Source organism: Eubalaena glacialis, chromosome 5, assembly GCF_028564815.1.
Source record: "Eubalaena glacialis isolate mEubGla1 chromosome 5, mEubGla1.1.hap2.+ XY, whole genome shotgun sequence".
Classification (NCBI taxonomy): Eukaryota; Metazoa; Chordata; class Mammalia; order Artiodactyla; family Balaenidae; genus Eubalaena; species Eubalaena glacialis.
In genome coordinates this window covers 108,823,868-108,846,480 of record NC_083720.1, presented here as the reverse complement: position 1 = coordinate 108,846,480, position 22,613 = coordinate 108,823,868, and the positions used below count along the sequence as shown (strand labels likewise).

General features: G+C 36.3%; 1 protein-coding gene across 12 annotated transcripts in view; it reads right to left on the bottom strand.

The window, feature by feature from the left end:
* PTPN13 (protein tyrosine phosphatase non-receptor type 13) overlaps positions 1-22,613 on the bottom strand; it is a 226,512-nt gene that overhangs the window by 76,771 nt on the left and 127,128 nt on the right. For all 12 annotated transcript variants that reach the window (XM_061192478.1, XM_061192479.1, XM_061192482.1 and 9 more), the window contains 8 exons: positions 20,594-20,816; positions 15,370-15,444; positions 15,074-15,248; positions 12,715-12,868; positions 12,160-12,298; positions 11,070-11,222; positions 7,921-8,103; positions 5,096-5,258 (listed from right to left, as the gene is read on the bottom strand). In XM_061192478.1, coding sequence (XP_061048461.1) covers positions 5,096-5,258; positions 7,921-8,103; positions 11,070-11,222; positions 12,160-12,298; positions 12,715-12,868; positions 15,074-15,248; positions 15,370-15,444; positions 20,594-20,816 — 1,265 coding nt within the window. The remainder of the gene's footprint in view (positions 1-5,095; positions 5,259-7,920; positions 8,104-11,069; positions 11,223-12,159; positions 12,299-12,714; positions 12,869-15,073; positions 15,249-15,369; positions 15,445-20,593; positions 20,817-22,613) is intronic.

Genomic DNA, 22,613 nt, shown 5'->3' with positions numbered 1-22,613 from the left:
ACCATCTCTCCATCCTTGTAGCTTTCTCACAGCCAGGGCCTGGGCAGCATTGCCTTACTTCATCTAGTGATTTTCCTGGATCTAATAATGTTTGGGCTTCATTCAGGCTTGCTGACCCCAATACAATTTTCAGTTAGAAAGGAGAATGACATTTGACAGAGAAAATTTTAACGTTAGTAGTGTCTCTGCTAAAATACCAGCAAACCAAGGATGGGGAGAGGGAGAGATAAAACCTGGATAGGCCAATATAGTGAGATCATGCCTGAAAAAAGCTGTGCAGAGGAGAGTTTTGCCCAGAGAAAAAGTTCTTATTATATTTTTAAAAGCTTATGGCAGATTGTGGTGATGTTTGCACAACTCTGTTAACAATGTGGATATACTAAAAATCATTGAATTGTGCACTTTAAGTGGGTAAATTGTATGGTATGTGAATTAGGTCTCAATAAAACTACTACTAAAAAACAAACAAACAAAAACAAACAAAAACCCCAAAACCCCAAACCCCCAAATCGAAACAAAAGCCTTTTATGGCAAATTTTCTGTCATTTCATTACTATGCCAATACCACCTCCCCACCTTGTAGACTTTTCCTGATTTAACTGAGGCCAAGGGGCCACAAGAGAATCACACATTACTTGTCTTTTTTGTTTCTGTTAATTAACATGATTAAGGAGCTGGGGTTCCCTTTATGCTTAAATTCCTTTCACTCCTAAATACATATCCAAAGTATTCTTTTAGTGGTCAAATTTAGAGATACCTTATAACAAGTGATTGGCTATTCTGTTCTGTGAGAACCAATTTCATGTCAGTATTGGAACATTTGAGGCTATAAACGAAAGCACTGCATCACAGAATTTTGGCATCAAAATCCTTTCATGTATATAAAGGACCAGAAGCACAGAATTTCAAATGGTTTGGTTGTTCATGCATTAGTAATCCACATCACAAGGCACCCCAATTGGTCTCCCTATGGAAAGTACCAATACAGCTTGACCACTATGTAAAACAGCTGCGAAAACTTGTTTTTTTAAAAAGAGAATGTCAAATGTTGCTGATTTAGATCTTAAGATTCTGTTTCATTTATCTTCTAATTCCTAGGAAGATTAATAATCAATATTTCATCTCAGGAGTAAACAGATAGGAAAACAATGCAACTCTTTCATATTCATGCATTAGAATGAAGTTTAAATAAACATGTCTCTTGAGGACACACGGAGGGAAGGGGAAGCTGGGACTAAGTGAGAGAGTAGCACTGACATATATACAGTACCAAATGTAAAATGGATGGCTAGTGGGAAGCTGCTGCATAGCACAGGGAGATCAGTTCGACGCTTTGTGACGACCTAGATGGGTGGGATAGGGAGGGTGGGAGGGAGGCTCAAGTGGGAGGGGATATGGGGATATATGTATACATATAGCTGATTCACTCTGTTGTACAGCAGAAACTAACACAATATTGTAAGGCAATTATACTCCAATAAAGATATTAAAAAAAAAATAAACATGTCTCATCACCAGGAAAATTCAACATTCTTTCTCCGAAGTAGAAGTGGACACCAAGTTAAAACATGACAATTAAAAAAACAACTTTTGTTTTAAAATTCCCAGTATAATCTTTAGCTTCAAATAGAGTTTTTATGAGAGCAGATAACATTAATTCTATTTTCTTTTACTTTGAGAGGAGACTTTATTCAAAGACGCAAAAACTGAGTCTTAAACAGATTCAACTACTGGGAAATGCCTCTATACCCAAAAGTTTCTTCACCCTAAAGAAAAATGTAGACCAGACTTTGGCAGGCATAGGGACCACCAGTTCAGCTTAGGTTATATCTATTTTGTAAACATACCAAGGATTATGCTATTCAAATCCATTCATAGATCATTCCTGGGTAGAACTTAAAGTGTTGCACATATCCATGGGACAGAATAATAAACCACCCACTTATCTACTGTCCTACTGCCTTTCACCTGGAAAGGACTCCAACATGGACCACCAGCATGGGGAAGGACATTAGAATGAACCTACCTCCTATTACTAATGTTTCAAATTTGAACTCAAAGCCTTTGTTAGTTCCACACTCAGTCTGCAATCCACACTGTGCTATTATTCAGTCTCTTGTACTTGTTTTGTATTTCCTTATATCATCAACTAAATTGTATGCTCTTTTGAGGAGAGGGGCTTCATTTATTTTTGTAACCCATAGCACCTAGCATGTAGCAAGTGCTCAGTAAATGAATATTAATCTTAACTTAATTCCATGCAAATTAGTTCTCTGGAAACTTATCAAATAGAAAGACTACTGGATTAGGAATTAAGAGATCAGGTTCTAGTCTCCTTTGACCTCTAACTATGAGGTTAAGTGAGACACTCTTTTCTCTGAACCTGTTTCCTCATCAGTAAAATTTTGGACTTAATGGCCTCTAAGGTTTTTTCTAGCACCCATATTCTATGACTCTAAAGAAGCAACATACACTTGTGAGCCCATCAACCTCCAATAGATAACACCGGTTATTTTCACTTGTCTAGTACAGACAGTTAAGTAGGCAGGTAGTTACTTCTAAGCTGCTTCCAAGCAGAAAATAATTCCTTTCAAGGCTTAACAAAATCAGGGAATAGATGTAGATAATACCATCTTAAAGTCCTTTTACATATGAATTTAAGGATACATAGTTGTGTTCTTAGGGGGAAAACTGAGATATGTAGAACATTCCCACTTCATTGGTGAAGAAAATGAGACCTCAAAACGTCAGTTACTTTCCTAAGGTCATCCTACTACTACTACTATAACTAGTGGTAGTCGTGGTAAAACAATGTTGATGATCATGATAATAAGGATAATGAATTCAATACTTATTTTGTGCCGGCACTTTTACATGTATGAATTCATTTCATCTTCACAATAACCTTATGATGTTGGTATCATTATGATAATCATTTTACCAGATGGGGAACTAAGGCAGAGAGTTTGAGTCGCCTGCCCACGGTTTCAGAGCTTGCAAGTAAGAGAGCGTGGTTTGAACACTGGCAGTCTTGCCCCACAGTTCATGTTCTTAACTACCACAATATATCATTGAAATGTTGAGGGTGGAAGGCTGGTTCATAGTTCTGTCTTCTGACTCTTCACTATAGCACCCTATACCACATCTATAATAATGTAACCTTCAATTTTTCAATTCTGACTTGAATAGAATATTAATCTAAGTAAGGAATATCAATGGCTCTCATAAGTTTGATTATTTCACTACACTTTTTAAAATTTATTTATTTAATTTACTTATTTTTGGCTGCGTTGGGTCTTTGTTGCTGCGTGCAGGCTTTCTCTAGTTGCAGCGAGCGGGGGCTACTCTTCCTTGTGGTGCGCAGGCTTCTCATTGTGGTGGCTTCTCTCTTTTTTTTTTTTTAACATCTTTATTGGAGTATAATTGCTTTACAATGGTATGTTAGTTTCTACTTTATAACAAAGTGAATCAGTTATACCTATACATATATCCCCATATCTCTTCCCTTTTGCGTCTCCCTCCCTCCCACCCTCCCTATCCCACCCCTCCAGGTGGTCACAAAGCACCAAGCTGATCTCCCTGTGCTATGCGGCTGCTTCCCACTAGCTGGCTATTTTACGTTTGGTAGTGTATATATGTCCATGCCGCTCTCTCACTTTGTCCCATCTTACCCTTCCCCCTCCCCGTATCCTCAAGTCCATTCTCTAGTAGGTCTGCGTCTTTATTCCCGTCTTGCCCCTAGGTTCTTCATGACCATTTTTTTGGTTTGTTTTTTAGATTCCATATATACGTGTTAGCATACGGTATTTGTTTTTCTCTTTCTGACTTACTTCATTCTGTATATTTCAGTATACTTTGAAAATATATAAGAGCATACAAATTTTTTAGCAGAGCAAAGCAGGGAAAGAAAAGGAATAATGTGATTACAGCAACAGTTATCATATTGTAGCATGCATAAAATCATTACTGAGGAAAGCCTGTTAAAATGCAGATTCCAGGGACCCAATTCCCAAAGACTGTGATTCACTAAGTGTCACATAGGTTTCTGGAATCTTCATTTTTAATCAGTATACAGCCCCTACCATCTTGATTCTGAAAGGCTGAGAAACATTTATTCATAGGTTGCCATAACCTCAGTCTGATCCTACAGGGGAAGGTTCGGATAAAGAATTCATAGGGCTCTGCTGCACAAAGTCATCAGTGCTATTACATTTAATTTTTTAATCAAATTCTTGATTAAAAAAGTGTCTCACTGAAGTCTATAAGAATTTAATATGCAGAACCAGACTTTCTACAACTTTAATCTCTACACGTGGTCTTGCAGAGTAAGCTTTAAATATTTCAGTTCCGATTGAGATTTTCTTCAGAGCTAAATTGGTTTCTTCTGTTGGTTCCTTTTCAAAAGGAACTGAAACCACTCTCCTGAGCACTTATATTGGTACTATGGTTACTCACGTCAGTTTCAGAACAGGGACATGACCAAGTAAAACTGAAATCTGTCACCCCCAAAACTGTTATGGTACATGACTTCCCCATGCTGGGTGCAGAGCCCCCTGCCTTGTTTCCCATGTTCTTTCCCTTATCTGGAAAGCCCTTCCATTTATCGTCAACCTACTTAATTATTTTTGTCCTTCAAATTCCAATTCAAGTGCCACCACTCACATACTCTATCCTCTGATCTCCCTTTCCTCCTGTAGTGTATATCATACAGACTGTACAATATAACCTGTTATTGAAATCTTGACCCTCTATTTTGTATTACTGTTTCATGTTTGTTGGTCTTATCTCCCAGTGTGTAAGTTTACTACGGGTAGAGAATGTGTCTGAAACTTTTACAATATTTACATCAGCTAGCCTAACAATCAGCACAAGACAGTTCAACAGGTACTCCCTGACTGATGAGGGGTGCTGTTTTCAAAATAAACATGAAGTTGACATCTCAGCTTCATTTATGACGCCTTTATGAACTTGACTTAGTCATTTAACATCTACATACCTTGTCATTTTCATCCTAAAAGTGGAAGTTCTTTTAAAGTTTGTGGCAAAAATCATGCATCGACCCTGGAGTCATCTGACACAGTTTGCTTCTCCTTACCGATATCCTGGGCATCTTGGTTGCTCTGTCTTGCTCTCATTTGCAGCTGGAACTTGTGCTGGGAAGAGCAGAGGTGCAGCAGGTACTGGCATATCTTACTGTTGTCTGTCTGGAAGGCGTGTTTTATTCCATCTGATGTATTTTGCAATGTGATTTTCTTTTTCTACAATATTAATCAAGGGTATTTAAAATTAGGATATTTTCCTATCACTTCATTGCATGACCAAATTTTAGAAACAATGAGTAAGTACAGATATTATTTTTACTTCACATTATTAGGCATGAATACTCATTGACCTATATCTAATATAAATATAGGAAAATATAACCCTATATTATTAGAAATTTAGGAAATAAATGAAATTAATATTATTTGCCACTTTTAGAAATTGTAGCCTAAATCAGATTGTATAGACTGTATACCAGCCACCAGCAAGGGAAATAGTTTCCTTTAAAGATTACTGATATTTTGAGTTTACTGCAATGTTTACAAACACCAAAACTATTTAAAAAAGAAATTACAAGAAATATATGTTCTACCACCTTAGATAAAGAAAATGAAGTTCAACAAAAACTGATATTAATATGCAATAATAAGCACTGTGATTCAGTCAAGAAAAATCTTGGTGGCATGAAGGCTGGGATGGAAGATGTGGGAAGTTAAGGAAAATGCTGGAATGCAGAAACACCAGATAACATAACCGCTGGGCTGAGAGATGAAACACATCAATACTTAGAGACAGTGATTCTTGCCAAATTCTGGGAAAGGAAGAGAATCATTAATCAGTTTTATCTCCCTGTTTCTTAAAAACGAAATGTTTCTTATGTAAGAGGACATCCTGAAATATTGCGACCTATGTGGTAAGGCTTGCAGTGATCCATATGCCTTAAAAGACTAGCATTCAACATGTCAGGGATCTAAGACTAATGTCTCTGGAGAATTGCTCAAGCCCAGCTAGATTCTACTGTAGCTCTTGGCTTCTCTACTGTACAAATTAGTTCCTCTATATCATGTCCCTTGTCTTGCTGTCAAATGCAGAAATAGGCTCAGACAAGTCAAATTTCGTAGACTCACAAAAGATATGATAACAGAGTATTACTCAAACTTCAATCCTGCAGGTGCCACCTTCATAATTCCTGGTCTTAAAAACAAAATAAGACTATTAAATTCTTGCTAGATGTTGTTACCAATGAAATCTCAGGAACCCTGTTCTCTCTTTCTTAAGAAAAGGAAATCAGCAAGTATTAGAGAGGAGTTAAAACTATAGTAGCACCAAACTAGTATCCTGACTACCAGTAGCATTCCTAGTAACTCTTCAAATAGTTGGGGAATTTTTCTCCTAACAAACCCTGCACTTAACCACTATCAAGTAATTCCCAAGGATGTTGAACTCCACAGTTGTAAAGCTGTACAGGTTTGAAACAAATCATAAGGATAATTGATCCTAAGTGTTAACTGATGGACTGGACAAGAAATGTGCCTAAGGAAATTCAGTTGTTAGAGATGAGAAGGGCGAAGGGTAACTTTTCCATCTCCCCAGAGGCCAGTGGAAGAAAAAAGGAGAGTTTAAAAAAGAGAGCTCTGTGTTAGAGAAAGAACTACAGGATAAACAAGTTCTGTTAAAGACGGGAATAGTTTGCAGGGAAATGTGGGCTATTCTTTATTACTGGAGATCTTTAAAAATGAGCTAATCATAGCTAGTTCTATTTTTATTGCAGGGCTGATGTGATAGCTGGCAAGTGATGGCTGAATGCTGGATGATTATTTGATTTGTTGCCCTTTTAAAACTGGTCCAAATTAGATTTGCATTTAATTCATCAAGGTTTCCTCTAGGCACTTGCTCTGCCAGCATTTTCATTGGGGAAGGTAAGTTAAACCTAGGTAATTTCCTGATCTTGACAATCTTGGGAAGATGAGGATGGTCTGGGATTTCCTGAGAGAATACATTATTATGTGGTAATCTTAGTGGTACCTCTGGGTTTCAGGGGAAACCAACCAACTAACCCTCAGGTCTAGAAATGATTCCAAAGGTCTGTAGGTTGAAGATTATCCACAGTCAGTTGGGGCTTTGATATTATAACCTTATAAATATTGTTTGTTCTGGTGAGACCATATTTCAGCCCAAATGTAAACTAAAGATGTCAGTAGTCCCTGAATACCATTAGGAAAACAAATACCTGAACAGATTTTTGATTTACCTCTGGGGTTTGCCAATCACACTTCAATGTTCAGATTTTCCACCTACTTCCAAAATCAAAATATGCTTTTTTAGTTCATTATCTTTCATAAACATGATTTTCTAAAAATTGCTTTCCTAACTTTATCTCCAGAGACTACACACTAAAACTTAAAACTGTAGAAAGTCCTGAGGCTAGTTCATAAAAGTCAGTAAATCTCTGGACCACTGAGATTCAAATACAGTTCTGTGAGGGACCTATTACTAAACTAGACAAAGTTCACTGGGGTTAAGATAATTATCAATCTTAAATACATTAGAGGGTTTTCTCCATGTGAGAAGTATTAGTACCCTGGAATAAGTTCTGAATTAACAGAGAAGTCAACTTGGTTGTAATTTAACTAAAGTTAATTGAGCATATAACCAGCTAAGAATTCTTTTAAAAATCACCTTCTGAGAAAACCAAAAACAAAATCTCAGTAATACTTCTCACAACTAAGAAAGAAGAGTTAAATAGTATTAAGACATATAAGCTCTACTAAATGCCAGGGTTTAAAGTTCGCTTAAGGAAAGTCAATTAATACGTTACATTTGAAATCGACAACACCAATGTAAATGTAGAATCAAGAGAGGTTAAAATGGACATACGGAAAAAGAAATCTTCTTGGTTTCCCTCCATGGAAAGCGAAGGACCAATGTGCGAACTCCATTGTGAACCTCAAACACAAGGACACCTTTAGAACAGACTCCAAGCAGTATTCCCGTTTGTGACTTTTTCTCAGGGTGCACCCGGTGAAAATGAACTCCATATTCTGTCAGTCTTTGGCAGACCTGTTGGAACAATACCATAACATAACAATGCACCTTGGAAAAGGTGACTTAAAGATACGGAAGTTGTACCAATGTCGTTTAATATGGAAAGGATAGTCTCTTAAACAAATGTTGCTGGAACAACTGGATATTCATATGCCAAGAAAATAAATCTTGACCCTTACTTTAGCCAATATATGAAAATTATCCCCAAAACGATAACACACTTAAATACAGGAGCTAAAACTAGAAAATTTAGAAAATATTTGACTGTGGGTTAGACAAAGATATCTTAGACGGGACATAAAAAGCAGGAACCACAGAAGGAAAAATTGGTAAATTGAAGCTTCATTAACATCAGAAACTTTTGCACTTCAAAAGTCAATGATAGGAAAACAAAGGCAAGTCACAGACTGGGAGATAAGGAATCGTATCTAGAATACATAAAGAATACGTACTTCTCAGATACAAAATAACCAGATACAAAAATGGGCAAAAGATTTTATTAGACACATCAACGAAGAAGATATACGAACGACAAATAAACATATGAAAAGATGCTCAAAATAACAGTAATTAGGGAAATACAAATTAAAACCACAATCATAAACCACTACTTACCTTATTTCAATAGCTAAAATGAAAAAAAAAAGAAAACAAAACTAAGCATACCAAGTGTTGTTAAGGGTGTAGAGCAACTGGAAATCCCATACATTACTGGTAGTACTGTAAAACTGTACAACCACTTGAGAACAATTTGGCAGTTCTGCAGAAGTAACACATACACTTACCATAGATCCCAGCAAACCTAATGGTAGGTATTTACTCAAGAAAAAGAAAAATCATATGTTCACGCAAAAATGTGTATTTGAGTGTTTAAAGCAGCTTTATATCCATCAACTAAAGAAAAAATAAACAAATCGTTGCATATCTGTACAACAGAAAACTATTCAGCCATAATAAACAAACTACTATACACACCACACATGGATGAATCTCAAAAGCATTATTCTAAGTGAAAAGAATCAGACACAGAAGACTATGCAATATATGATTCTTTAAATGAAATTCTAGAAAAGAAAAAATTATGGTGATAGAAAGCAGATCAGTATTTGCCAGAGGTTAGGAATAGGGGGGAAGGGACTGAATGGAAAGGGACATGAGGGAGATTTTTGGTGTTGGAAGTGTGTTATATTTTTGGCAAACTTTTTATTTAAAGGGCTAGATAGGAAACATTTTCGGCTTTGTGGGTCATATGATCTCTGCTGTAACTACTTAACCCTGCTGTTGTAGTGTGAAAGCAGATACAGACAATAGGGAAACAAATGAGCATGGCCGAGTTCCAATAAAAGTTTACTTATAAAATAGGCAGACCACAGTTTGCTAACCCTTGTTCTTTATCATGGTTGTGGAAATGGTTGCTCAACTGTATATATATTTTCAAAACTCACTGAATCGAACATTTAAAAGTGGTCAATTTTATTGTATGTAAATTATACCTCAATAAAGCAGATTTACAAAAAGATATAAAAGTTTTTCAGAGGCAATATGATATATAGCAGAAGGGTAACCTTGGAAGGGTATATTAATGAGATTTTTAAAAAAATTCTTAGGTTAGAAGAAAGATGCTCAAGCTGAAGAGAAAAGGAGTAACAGGATACATTATTAGAAGGAGAAGGGCAGCCTACTATGCATTAAGCACACTACTTATATGGGGAAAACTGAAGCTCAGAGAGGTTAAAGTACATTGTTCAAGTTTACCCAGCTGGTTGAAACAAGAAGTCAAATGCAAGACTGTCTGAAAATCCCCACGCAAATTCTTTCTGCTGTGTTAATCTGTCTTCTACCTTTATTAGTAAAAATATAACTTGATATTTACTTCCTACAAGTATAAACATGTAATAACCGAGGAAAAAAATAAGTACATAAGGTAATGTCTTTAAAAGTAGAGTCAACTTAAAACAAACCACCCTGCCTTTCTTACCATGAATCCTAGATTAAAGGTGGTATAAGTCTGTGAATGAAACCCCTTTATAGATATTGGTAGGGCTGGGAAACTTGGCTCCCTTCCCTTATTATGGAGCAGCAAATTTAAGGCATGCTGTTACATCCTGGGGAGCTAACAGTAATTAGAGAATAATTACTGAGAGGAGAATATTCTTTTATTTTTAATTACTGAGAGGAGAATACTCTTTTCTTTTCTTTTCTTTTTTTGTCGGCCACGCCACAGGACATATGGGATCTTAGTTCCCTGACCGGAATCGAACCTGCACCCCCTGCAGTGGAAGCAGGGAGTCTTAACCACTGGACCACTGGGGAAGTCCCCCCAAGGGGAGAATATTCTGAATTTTCTCTTCTCAATAGAATATTATCATATATTTGCTGTTCACATTGGAAGTTTGCATAGTACTGTCTTTTCTGATCATAAATGCACTGTTATTCATCTGAGGTCTTATAGGAACATGGTGGCAGAACTGAAACTATAAATCAATTTTTCTAACCCCCTTCCCCTGTGTGAATTAGCTGGCATTAATGGAAAGACTATTTTTAGAAGATATAATTGAATCTTAAGCTTTTTAAGAAAAAACAAAGCAAAACAACTCTAGAATTAGTTTCAACTTGCCTTTCTTATCCAGACAGTCACAAAATCCAATTGTTTCTTCTTTATAATATATCTTGATTTTGAGAGTATGAAATAGGATAAAAGCATATAATCCATAGCCAGATAGATACGGGTTCAAATCATAGTTTTGCTCCACATATCAGCCACTGACTTTGGGAACATTACATTTCCTCTCTGAGCCTCAGTTCTCTCTTTTACAAAATGAGAATTAAAATACCATGGTTTTAGTCAGGAATAAATGAGCTGAGATAAAGCATACAGCATCAGTTATTGGCACCTGAGCTTTTAGATGTATGTCTTCCAACACTTCTTCCTTACTTTGAAAAAGATACAAAGTTTATCATTTGTAATCTTGCATGCTTACCTTTAAAAATTCTACCTCTGTCTCTTTTTCAGAAGCTCCCACATAGGTATTATGCAATTTCGGTAACTCTTCTTTAATATAGGATAAATCAAGTTTCTCCATCACTCTGGGAGGTAAATAATGCTCCAGTCTAAAATAAGACACACCATGAACCTAGAAGGAGAGTGTTTTTGTAAGAAATTCTGTTTGCCCTCTTCCTCCTATCTTAAAGTTCTTGCCTCAACAAGAGATAAGGTACTCCTATTTATACTTCTCTCTGAGGAATGAGTTTCAGAGAAAGTGCATCTCTTTCTCTTTTATTCAGTGAAGTAGAATGACTGAACTGATCAGCAAGCTTGAGGAGAGACTGACAATCAAAGGCCAAATGTCACTACAGTTAAGGATTAATGTTGTGAAGGATGCTGCTTGAGTGGCACAGTCTCTTCTTGCTCCCTGCTTCCTCTTAGGTCCACTTGTATTCAGGTGCATTTGGCCTTGAACATGTATCCTCCATACAGTGAGCTCTGCTGGGTTCTCAGCCTATCACTGCATGGATCCATGTGGAAGGTGGAAGACCCCTTTGATCCAGATTTGGCTGGTAACCCTTATGTCTAGTATCTGTTAGTTAGAAATAGGGAGAAGGAAGGGTAAGTGTTAGATATCCCAAAACTCTGAAACAGGATAATTTTTAAACAGAAAAAAAAAGAAAGGAAGGAAGGAAGGGAGGGAGGGAGGGAGGGGGGTGGAGAGAGAGAGAGAAAGAGAGAGAGAAAGAAAGAAAGAGAGAAAGAAAGAAAGAAAAAGAAAGAGTGAAAGAAAGAGAGAAAGAGAGAAAGGAAGGAAGGAAGGAAGGAAGGGAGGGAGGGAGGGAGGGACGGAGGGAGGGAGGGAGGAAGGAAGGAAGGAAGGAAGGAAGGAAGAAAGAAATCCCACACTGCATGATTTGAAATAACCAATATACACGGGGAACTCGGTCATTCTGAGGCACCAAACTAGCCTCAAAGATCTCCAGATATAAACAGCAAACACCTCAACCAGGTTTAGTCTTTAATCATGCTGATGATAAGAACACCAATGCAAAATTTGTCCTGGAGAAAAAAATAAATCCTACCTCTGGCTGATAATCTCCATACTCAGCTTGTAGAGCCAAGGATGCTAGTAATAAAGAAGTCTCATCATCACAGTGCATCCTCTCCTCCAAGATATCTTTTCGCAGCTGAAGATAATACTGATGACAGGTCAGAGTATGTCTGGGAAAACAAATACACACAACATCTAGGCTTTTGATCTTGAATCTTGGGGTGATTTTTTTTATTGGCATAGAAGTTTAGTTGCCAAGATGGCTTATGATTAAGTATAAGAAATTAATAAACTATATTGAAGGAAATACTTCTTTTATGATAAAGAAGACTTTATCATTGATCAGAATAAAATAATTCAGAATAAAATAATAAGCAATGATAAATAAGACTTTATCATTGATCAGAATAAAATAATATCATTGATCAGAATTCAATAATTCAATAATAAAATAATTATTGAAAATAATTATTTCAATAATTATTTAAAATAATTCAAAATAATTCAGAATAAAATAAATCAGTAAACTAAAGGGTCAAAAGACCAGGGGCCAAAAAGAGAAACATAGAAACTCTTGTGTACTCACTGTATTAGATTAACATCATCCATGAAAAATTTAATTCGAAAAAACAAAGTAAAATTAACGGAGGCTTTGCTCTTTTTCTTTGGTTCTTCTTTCCATCCCTCTGGGGCCACTTTGGTTAATTTTAGATCAGGATCAACAAAGAAATATTCATTATCTAGAACAGAATGAGAAATATTCAGATAAAATAAAAATACTTTCATGTTTTCTTTTAATTTCTTCATTTTTTGGTCAGACTTACACAGAACAGTTTTACACCAGAATAAAACAGGATTGTTAAGAAGTATGGCAGGGAATTCTGAGGCACTGCATATGGATGGAAGGCAGTATGGCTCAGTCTTTTATAAATGAGGGCTCTGAAGACAGACGTGGATTCAACTCCAGGTCACATAATTTACTACCTGTGTGATACTGAATAAATTATGTAACCTATCTAGACACCAATTTTCTTGTCTGTAAAATCAGGATAGTACTAATTCCTGCTTTTTAGGGTTGTTGTAGAGATCAAATGACATAATGGTTATAAAATACTTGGTAGTTTAAAGCACGTGGCACATGGTAAGCATTCAATAAATATTAGCTATATTTGTTATAGTTGAGCTACCATTGAAACCTAGAAGGAACAATAATCATTTTATTTTTAGTTTTAATGTCATCATTTAATTCTTGATTCTCTCCAAATAAAAGATTAGTCAGTAAAATCTGACTTATCCAGAATGTTTAAGAAATTAGATACAAAATTAGATACAAAATTCTGACTAATTGGGCTTCCCTGGTGGCGCAGTGGTTAAGACTCTGCCTGCCAATGCAGGGGACACGGGTTCAAGCCCTGGTCTGGGAAGATCCCACATGCCGCGGAGCAACTGGGCCCGTGAGCCACAACTACTGAGCCTGCGCGTCTGGAGCCTGTGCTCCGCAACAAGAGAGGCCGCGACAGTGAGAGGCCCGCGCACTGCGATGAAGAGTGGCGCCCACTTGCCACAGCTAGAGAAAGCCCTCGCACAGAAACGAAGACCCAACACAGCCATAAATAAATAAATTTAAAAAAAAAAAAGAAAAAAAAAATTCTGACTAATTGAATATTTTTATACAGATAGTATTACATGATTAGTCTTAAAACTGTAATTAGTAAACTGATAGAACATCAACAGGCACTAATCGAATATTTATTGGATGACTCTACAAAATGAATTATTAGTGTTTAAGGAACAAGAATTCAGTAAACTAAGTTGAAAGACATATTTCTTGTATGACAAAGATGGTGTTATCCTGATCTTGTAGGGTTTCAGGGTGATTTGATCCTTCAATTATAATTTATTGTACTTTGTTGTCAAAGCTTTTTAACTTAAATTTTGAGGTAAACAGGAATCTGAAATATTGAAGAGTAATTTATAAATATAGTAATATTAAAGAAATATTTATTTAAACCCAGCTCCAAAGGGCTTTTTTAAAAAAAAAAACTAATTCTTTTTTAAAAAATTTATTTATTTTTATTTTTGGCTGCATTGGGTCTTTGTTGCCGCGTGTGGGCTTTCTCTAGTTGCGGCAAGCAGGGGCTACTCTTCGATGCGGTGCATGGGCCTCTCATTGCAGTGGCTTCTCTTGTTGCGCAGCATGGGCTCTAGGCGCATGGGCTTCAGTAGTTGTGGCTCACGGGCTCTAGAGCACAGGCTCAGTAGTTGTGGTGCACGGGCTTAGTTGCTCCGCTGCACGTGGGATCTCCCAGACCAAGGCGCAAGCCCATGTCCCCTGCACTGGCAGGCGGATTCTTAACCTCTGTGCCATCAGGGAAGTCCCCAAGGGGTTTCTTATTGCTATGACAATTCTAATTGATAAATAGCAGCAGCTTCTACTGAATCTGTGTTCTGAGACCACCGTGGTTGTGAACGTCACAGGTCAGTGGATGTAATGCTTAAAAAATGTGAAATGACTTATTTTCCGTCATCAACTGACAACATTTAGGAAGACACTGTTTCTAGGATAGTAAGCTGAAGAAGTTGATATGGAAATTCAGAAATAGGGTCCTGCTATATATTCAAACTCATATTAGCAGAATACTAATTTCTAGGGTACATATGTAGGCAAAATTATGGTCCACAAAATATAACAATTAAAATCTATGTTTATATAGCCAATGCCAGAGAAAAATCTTCATGATCAGGTACAGAAGATGCTAAAAAGACATGGCTATTAAAACAATGTACCTAGTTAGGAAAAGGAAGGGAGTTCCTAACTCCTACTTCTCAATGCTGACATATCCATGTAGTTAATATTTCCCAGAAAAAGGTTAGGCAGAACAGATATAGGAAGTCGTTGTTGCCAAGTTTCCATACTATACCCTGAATTTAAAATGCCTTGGTACCTTTGAGGGTAGCTAAAGCGAACAAATGATGTTCCACTAAGCCAATATGGGCCACAAGCATATCAAACACATCTTTACATATAGTTTTGGTATCACAAGTCAGTTCCAGTTTCTGTCCACTCAGAAGCATTATGTTTACTTTTCTTCGGTTATCCTCATTCTTCCCTTTCTTGGTCTACAATTGAAAAAAATGAATGGAAGTTATCAATGTAAACATTGTAAGAATTTTACTGTTTTAAAAAAATCATTACTAAAATTATTTTCTAAAAGTGACACTAAGTGGTTTTATTACTTACAAGGATAGACCGCGGCAAATCCAAAGATATAAATGGTTCAATCGTCATTTTCACAAACTCAGGGCCAAAGAAATTCTGTGAATCACAGAAGTAGAATCAATAGTTTTTATCATTTATTCTAGCTCTTTCCTTGAAAGGAAAATAATGTAATAATAATAATAGTAATAATAATAATAAACAACTACATGTAAGGCCACCATATTAGAACTAGTGATCTGAAACAAATGTAAAAACCTTCAATAAAGAAGTACGGTGGAATTTGCCAAGAACGGGAATGGAATGTGCCTTACACTAAGTGTGAATAGAAGTTTTATCAGCTTCACTTTCTACCAGCAACGTAAAATATAAAGCTTGGCTTTATATTGTTTTACATAAATAAAGGTTTTCATTTTTTGGACTCCAGGTAGACTCAAACTCCCCAAAATAAAAAAATAGCAGTCTCAGTTATTGAAGTAATATAGAGTTGTCAAGTTCACATAAGGATTTGGTTTAATAATGTTAATGTGTAAAGTTATTGAACAGAATTTCATTATTTCAGAGAGTGATATTCAATTTGTCCTAAAACAAGTCTTAGTTATTGGACAACATCTATTTTGATATTACAAAAGACACATCCATCTGTAATCAAGTTCTTGGAATCCTGTACTTTTTTGTTCTAATTAGTGACAACTAGGGATATTATAAGTATCACAGTCTCTGCTCCCTATTGCTGCTTCTAGTAAGAAAATAATATCTCAGGAGCTGGGGAAAGTAGAGTCCACATTCTGCATTTACTTCTTTTCAAGCTACTCTTTCCCTTTATGTCTTGTATATCCAGGGTTTTCTGCCTAGAGGGGAGAATTGGTTGAAGAGATAACTTAAAACAAGTTAGACTCCAGGAGGGAGCAGCATTCAGAATAGACGGAAAAATTATGTCCAAATGGGCAAAAGGTAGAATGAACGCAGGGCTAATTTTGAGGCCAAAGGCAGGTGGTGTGTGCGGGGGGGCGAGCTTTCATGCATGCATGTGTTTGAACTAATGCGGGGTAACTGGAGTTTTATTTTAGTTGGTTTCTTCTTTGCATTTCACTGTACAGTTCATTTGGTTGCTTGATGTGGGAATTCTATCCAACAGCCAGGTGTGGAACATGTGACAGGTAACATTTAAGTAAAAGTTTAACAGTAAGCATTTGTTAATACTCAACGAACCAGTAGGACACATTTTAAATGAGAATAGAAACAGAGTAGAAGAAATGACAATAGTCTGCCATGGGAAACACAGAATTTGATACAGATCAAATAAGGCAATAGAGTATGAACATTAAAAATTTGTCTGCAACAAAAATAATACAGAAAAAAAAAAAGAACTAAAAATTTATGTTTGGGGAAATAACATTAGTTCAATTGTGAAATTGTTCCTCCTAATACTAGTACTATTTTCAGCCTCAAAAATATAGCCTTCCTACTCTTTTAATTTTATTTACTTATTTATTTATTTGGCTGCACTGCACGGCTCTCAGGATCTTAGTTCCCCCACTAGGGATCGAACCTGGGCCCCCTGCAGTAGAAGCGCAGAGTCCCAACCACTGGACCTCTAGGGAATTCCCCCTTCCTGCTGTTTTTTTTTTTTTTTTAAAAACAACACTATGTGGTCCTTCAATGACCAATAGTTCAAATTCTCTAGTCATTGATATAGCATGTCTCTGACGAAGAAAGCAGACACCGACTGACTGAAAGGTAACACAGGTTTTTAGTGAGATGACACATAACAGTGGCATACTATAAAGGTACAGACTCTCTAATGAGCCAAAGTTCTGCATTAGCTCTCTGAAACTATGATTTTACAAAAAGATGTGTATATATAGTGCCTTTTATGCTTTATGTGGGCCTTTAATTATTGGAAGCCCATGCTATCCTGCCTATTGCTTAATTTTGACAAATGTATTGGTTATAATGATAAATTGATGAAGCCTTATTGAATTTCTTCCCTTTGGCTTGAAATAAATTCAGTTGTGTTTTATTGGAATCTAACAACTTTAAAATTAGACATTGTCTTATAAATTACAACCCAATTCCACATTTTAAAAATTAGCATAATGCGACACAAAGTGGTTTAGAAATGTACATAAGGACATATTATTAGAAATTGAATTATTAGCAACTGAATCCAAGTCTTCTAATTTGTAGTTCAGTGTAATTTTCACCATGCAATACTGTTTCTTCTCCTTAGAAAACTATGAGGAAAATTTGAATTCTATCAATTTCAGGGTATACAAATATGCTTTTAAGAAGATTCTTTGAAATAAGCAAGAAAACCCGAAACAGAATAAGATAATATACTTTCTTAGTGTAGGACTAAAAAGAAAAAAATCATTCTAGATTTTATCACTTTCCTAACATTTATTTTGCTTTTGAAGAATTATTTGTAAAGGAACAATACAAATGAGATACTGCCTCATCTATCAAATTGGTGATAATAATTAAAAAAAAGAATGATAATATCAGAGTCGGTAAGAATATGGTGAAAACAGGCATCATCAGAGGAAACATAAATTGGAAGAAACTTTTAAAGGGCAATTTGACAATATGTATAAAATGTCTTAAAAGGTATTTGCCTTTAACTTGGCTATTCTACTTGGAGGAAGTTATCTGCAAAGATTTAGCTATAAGGATTTTTTTTTTTTTTTTTTAAACATCTTTATTGAAGTATAATTGCTTTACAATGGTGTGCTAGCTTCTGCTTTACAACAAAGTGAATCAGTTACACATATACATATGTTGCCATATCTCTTCCCTCTTGCATCTCCCTCCCTCCCACCCTCCCTATCCCTCTAGGTGGTCACAAAGCACCGAGCTGATCTCCCTGTGCTATGCGGCTGCTTCCCACTAGTTATCTATTTTACATTTGGTAGTGTATATATGTCCATGACACTCTCTCACCCTGTCACATCTCACCCCTCCCCCTCCCCATATCCTCAAGTCCATTCTCTAGTAGGTCTGTGTCTTTATTCCCATCTTGCCACTAGGTTCTTCATGACCTCTTTTTTTTTTTTTTTTTTTCCCTTAGATTCCATATATATGTGTTAGCATACTGTATTTGTTTATAAGGATGTTTATAGCAATTACAAATTAGAAACATTTTAAACGTCCAATAGCTGGAAACTGATTAAATAAATTATGGTACACAGTACGTTCACATAATGGGAGTACTTTACAGCCCTTAACAATAGTATTATAAAAGTTGTAAAATGTTCATGATATTTTATATGAGAAAAGACTACGTTCATTTTGAGCTTATGCTTATAAAAATATAGAGGATATATGTTGAAAGAAAAATAAACCAACTAAACACATAAAAGAAAAATCCCCCACAGATACAAGATTTGTTCTTTCTTATCTTTGGATATTGTAATATGAGGATATGATGCTTGGAGATAATGCAGTCATCCTTTAACTATAAAGAGAATTACTGTCAAAATTCTGAGAATGGCAGAGCAGAAAGATGGAATGCGCTTGATAGCATTCTTGAGCTTCTGAACCACCTCTGAACTCTCTATCTCTGATCTTCTTGGTTTGTGGGATAAAAAATTTCTTAATATTAAAAAACAATCTCCCACAATACTGGATAAAGCCAGTTGACTTTAGGTTCATGAATATACTTTTAAAATATACAGTTAAGATACTCTAACTCCATCTAATGTTTTTTTAAAAAGGAAATCATGAGAACAGTATGGAGGTTCCTTAAAAACTAAAAATAGATTTACCATATGATCCAGCAATCCCACTACTGGGCGTATACCCAGAGAAAGCCATAATTCAAAAAGACACATGCACCCCAATGTTCACTGCAGCACTATTTACAATAGCCAGGTCATGGAAGCAACCTAAATGCCCATTGACAGACGAATGGATAAAGAAGATGTGGTACATATATACAATGGAATATTACTCAGCCATGAAAAGGATCGAAATTGGGTCATTTGTTGAGATGTGGATGGATCTAGAGACTGTCATACAGAGTGAAGTAAGTCAGAAAGAGAAAAACAAATATCGTATATTAATACATGTATGTGGAACCTAGAAAAATGGTACAGATGAGCCGCTTTGCAGGGCAGAAGTTGAGACACAGATGTAGAGAACAGACATATGGACACCAAGGGGGGAAAACTGCGGTGGGGTGGGGATGGTGGTGTGCTGAATTGGGCGACTGGGATTGACATGTATACACTGATGTATAAAAGTGATGACTAATAAGAACCTGCAGTATAAAAAAACAAACAAACAAAACAACTAATACTAAAGTTTCATTGGGTTATTTGTATGGAAATATGTTAATATAAATGTTTCAGACATTACATGAAATTTCTAAAAATCTTATAGGTTCTGGTATAATGTTATAAGTCATAATTCTAGTTATTACTTTAAAATGTATATCTCAGAAATAACTAAATTTCCTTGTCAATTGCATTATTATGAACTTTCCTCAAATCTTTAACCGTGGTCATTTTTAAGTCTTTTGTCATTTACAGACAGTTCTGGGTGTACTCTGATGCTTTTGCAAATATGTTCCTATAAAAGGGTTTCATCTTCAAGGAATTCATGGAAAAGACTCTGACAAGTACAGGTTTCTGGTAACTGATTGTACTGCTGAACCGAATGAATAAGCATTTTCAGAACTCTAATGGAAAACTGATGAATTCATAAAAGTGCTAACAAAAGATCAAGATGAAAAAAAAATTAATTACATGGGACTGAGTGAACTGATGAGGATGATTATAATTTTTGTGACTTTCTGTTTGAATTAAAAAAAAAAAATCCCACAAGGACTCAGAGGCAAAGAATATACAAATCAATTTTCACTGCAAAGTAAAGGAGCTGTTACAGTGGAGGATTACTGGACTGAATGTCTATATTATGACATAGTATGAGTGTGTTTCGTGTTTGGTAATTGCAATCATTGTTGCTTTTGTTGTGGTCATCCATTTACAATGCTTGGTGTCAGTCTATTTATCTCTTGTAACAATAAAATACAGTGTGTGTGTGTGGAAAAAAAAAATCATGAAAACAGCTAAATATTTATTTTAGTATCAACCAACAAGATAGTTAACACCAATGGAAACTAATATGAGATTTCAATTTTAACTACAGGCAACCTATAGGATACCTATAGAATTTTTTAAAGTACTTTGTATAACATTTCCCTGTGAGGCCAAGTTTAGGTGCAGTAACCTGAGAATCAACTTACTCTTAGTTTTCTTTGGGTCATGGCTGTTTCTAGGGCCATTTCTCTTAAGGGATCCCTGGTGATGTCAAGCATGGAAGCTTTGAGTGTGTCTCCTGGATACAGGTTCAGTCGAGACTGTCTAAGGGCCATTCTGGCTTGCAGCTGCATCATTTCTTCTTCTTGCCGTTTTAGCATAATCTCTTGATTAATTAAGTTGCCTTCAAGGGGTGTTTCATATTGTCTGCTATATAGAAGAGAAAAGTAAGGGTTGGGAAGAAAACAATTATTTAAAGTCTAATCAAGAAAAAGTCATGTCAAGTAAGGTATCAAGAATGTAAACAAATTTTATTTTTTCATTTCAGAAGAACCCTTGCAGTAACATTTCAGTCCTATTTTTAATATATTAATATAGTATGGTGTCCCACTTTCAGTGGGTAGATCTACATCCTTCACCTCTTCTCTTAACATCCCAGCATCTTCTGAAAACTGCTTCCCCTGCAGTTCTCTCAGATCAGGGCTGTTTTATTCTCATAATCCTGCACCAGTGGGCTGGGACATGCGATAGAGAGGCCCCGTGATTTTTATTTCAGCTTCCAGATCATTACTGACCCCTCCTCCAAGAGCCCCCAGCTTCCCTGAAGTACATGCTATGAACTCACACCATCCACTGCTCTGCTTTGCTCTAGACATTGTCCTGTGGTCAACTCCCCCTTATTCATGAAAGATTTAAGTGGCTGACTCAGTGGTCTTCACCACTCTGCTGTCATCATTCGTGGTGGTGTGACAGAGATTGAAGAGTGCTCCAACACCCTGGCCTCCTCCACCTCAGCCAGCAATCTACACCCATGGTTATGCTGGCTATTAACAATAACTGCACCACCTCTACAATTTCCTATTTCTATCTTTCAATTCCCTCTCTATCTAATCTCCTTATTTTTTCTAGCTTACTTCCTCTTACACTCCCCTTCAAATAATTCACCGACTCTATCAGGAATTTTAGTCCATTGACTCTACCACTTTCTCTCTATTAACCCTCTCTTGCCCTTACACTACTTGAATTCTAAGGCCCATCATTAAAATCATTCCTTTGCATACGACCTCAACTCTCATGAAACTACAGAACCATGCTGACTGATCTCAGTGGGTTCTTAGTACTGCCTGGTGATTTTCTTAGAGAACTATTTCATATTTTCTTCCTTGTCTTTTCTTTTCAAAGCTGCAATACTTTCTCCCTCGTCTCCTCTCAACTGATGAATTTTCCTCAGTTTTCTTGGTGAAATAAGGAGCAATCAGGAAATAACTTCTTTATCCTTCTACCACTGGACTTTCCAAATCTACATCCGTATGTTCTGCTGTCTTTTTCTGTTACAACGGATGGATCTCCTGAACACTTATACAGGCGTCAAACCTCTACTGTGCATGGGATTCTAGCCCTCTCCCCCACCCAAAGACTTTGCTCCTGCAATTACCCTCTCACATGCATCACTAGTCTCATGCACTAGGTTATTCTCATTAGCATACAAACATGCTGTACTATTTTCTACTTAGAACAAAAAAATCCTCCTTTGGTTCCACATCCCCTTTCAGATTCTGTCTCATTTTTCTGCTGTCTTTTAGAGTAAATTTCTTCAAAACTGTCCCTTAAATTTTATCTCCACTTCATCTCCCACTCTCTCTTGGACTCAGACCAATAGTTTGAGTCCTTACCATTTCACCAAAACTAGTCACAAAAATGACTACCTTCTGTGTTATCAAAGCCAAAGGATAATTCTTAGTTTGCATCTTACTTGACCTCTAAGCAATTCTTAGTTTGCATCTTACTTGACCTCTAAGCATCATATAACATAGCTGCTTAATCATTCCTCTTCTTAAACATCTGACTTCTGGAAAACCATGCTCTTTTTATTTTCCTTCTACTTCACTGGCTCCTCCTTCTTAGTCTCTTTTACTGGATCCTCCTTCATTTCTAATCTCTTAATGTTAGACTACAACAGTGCTCAGACCTCCAGATTTTTCTAGTCTCCACAGTCTTCATATCTAC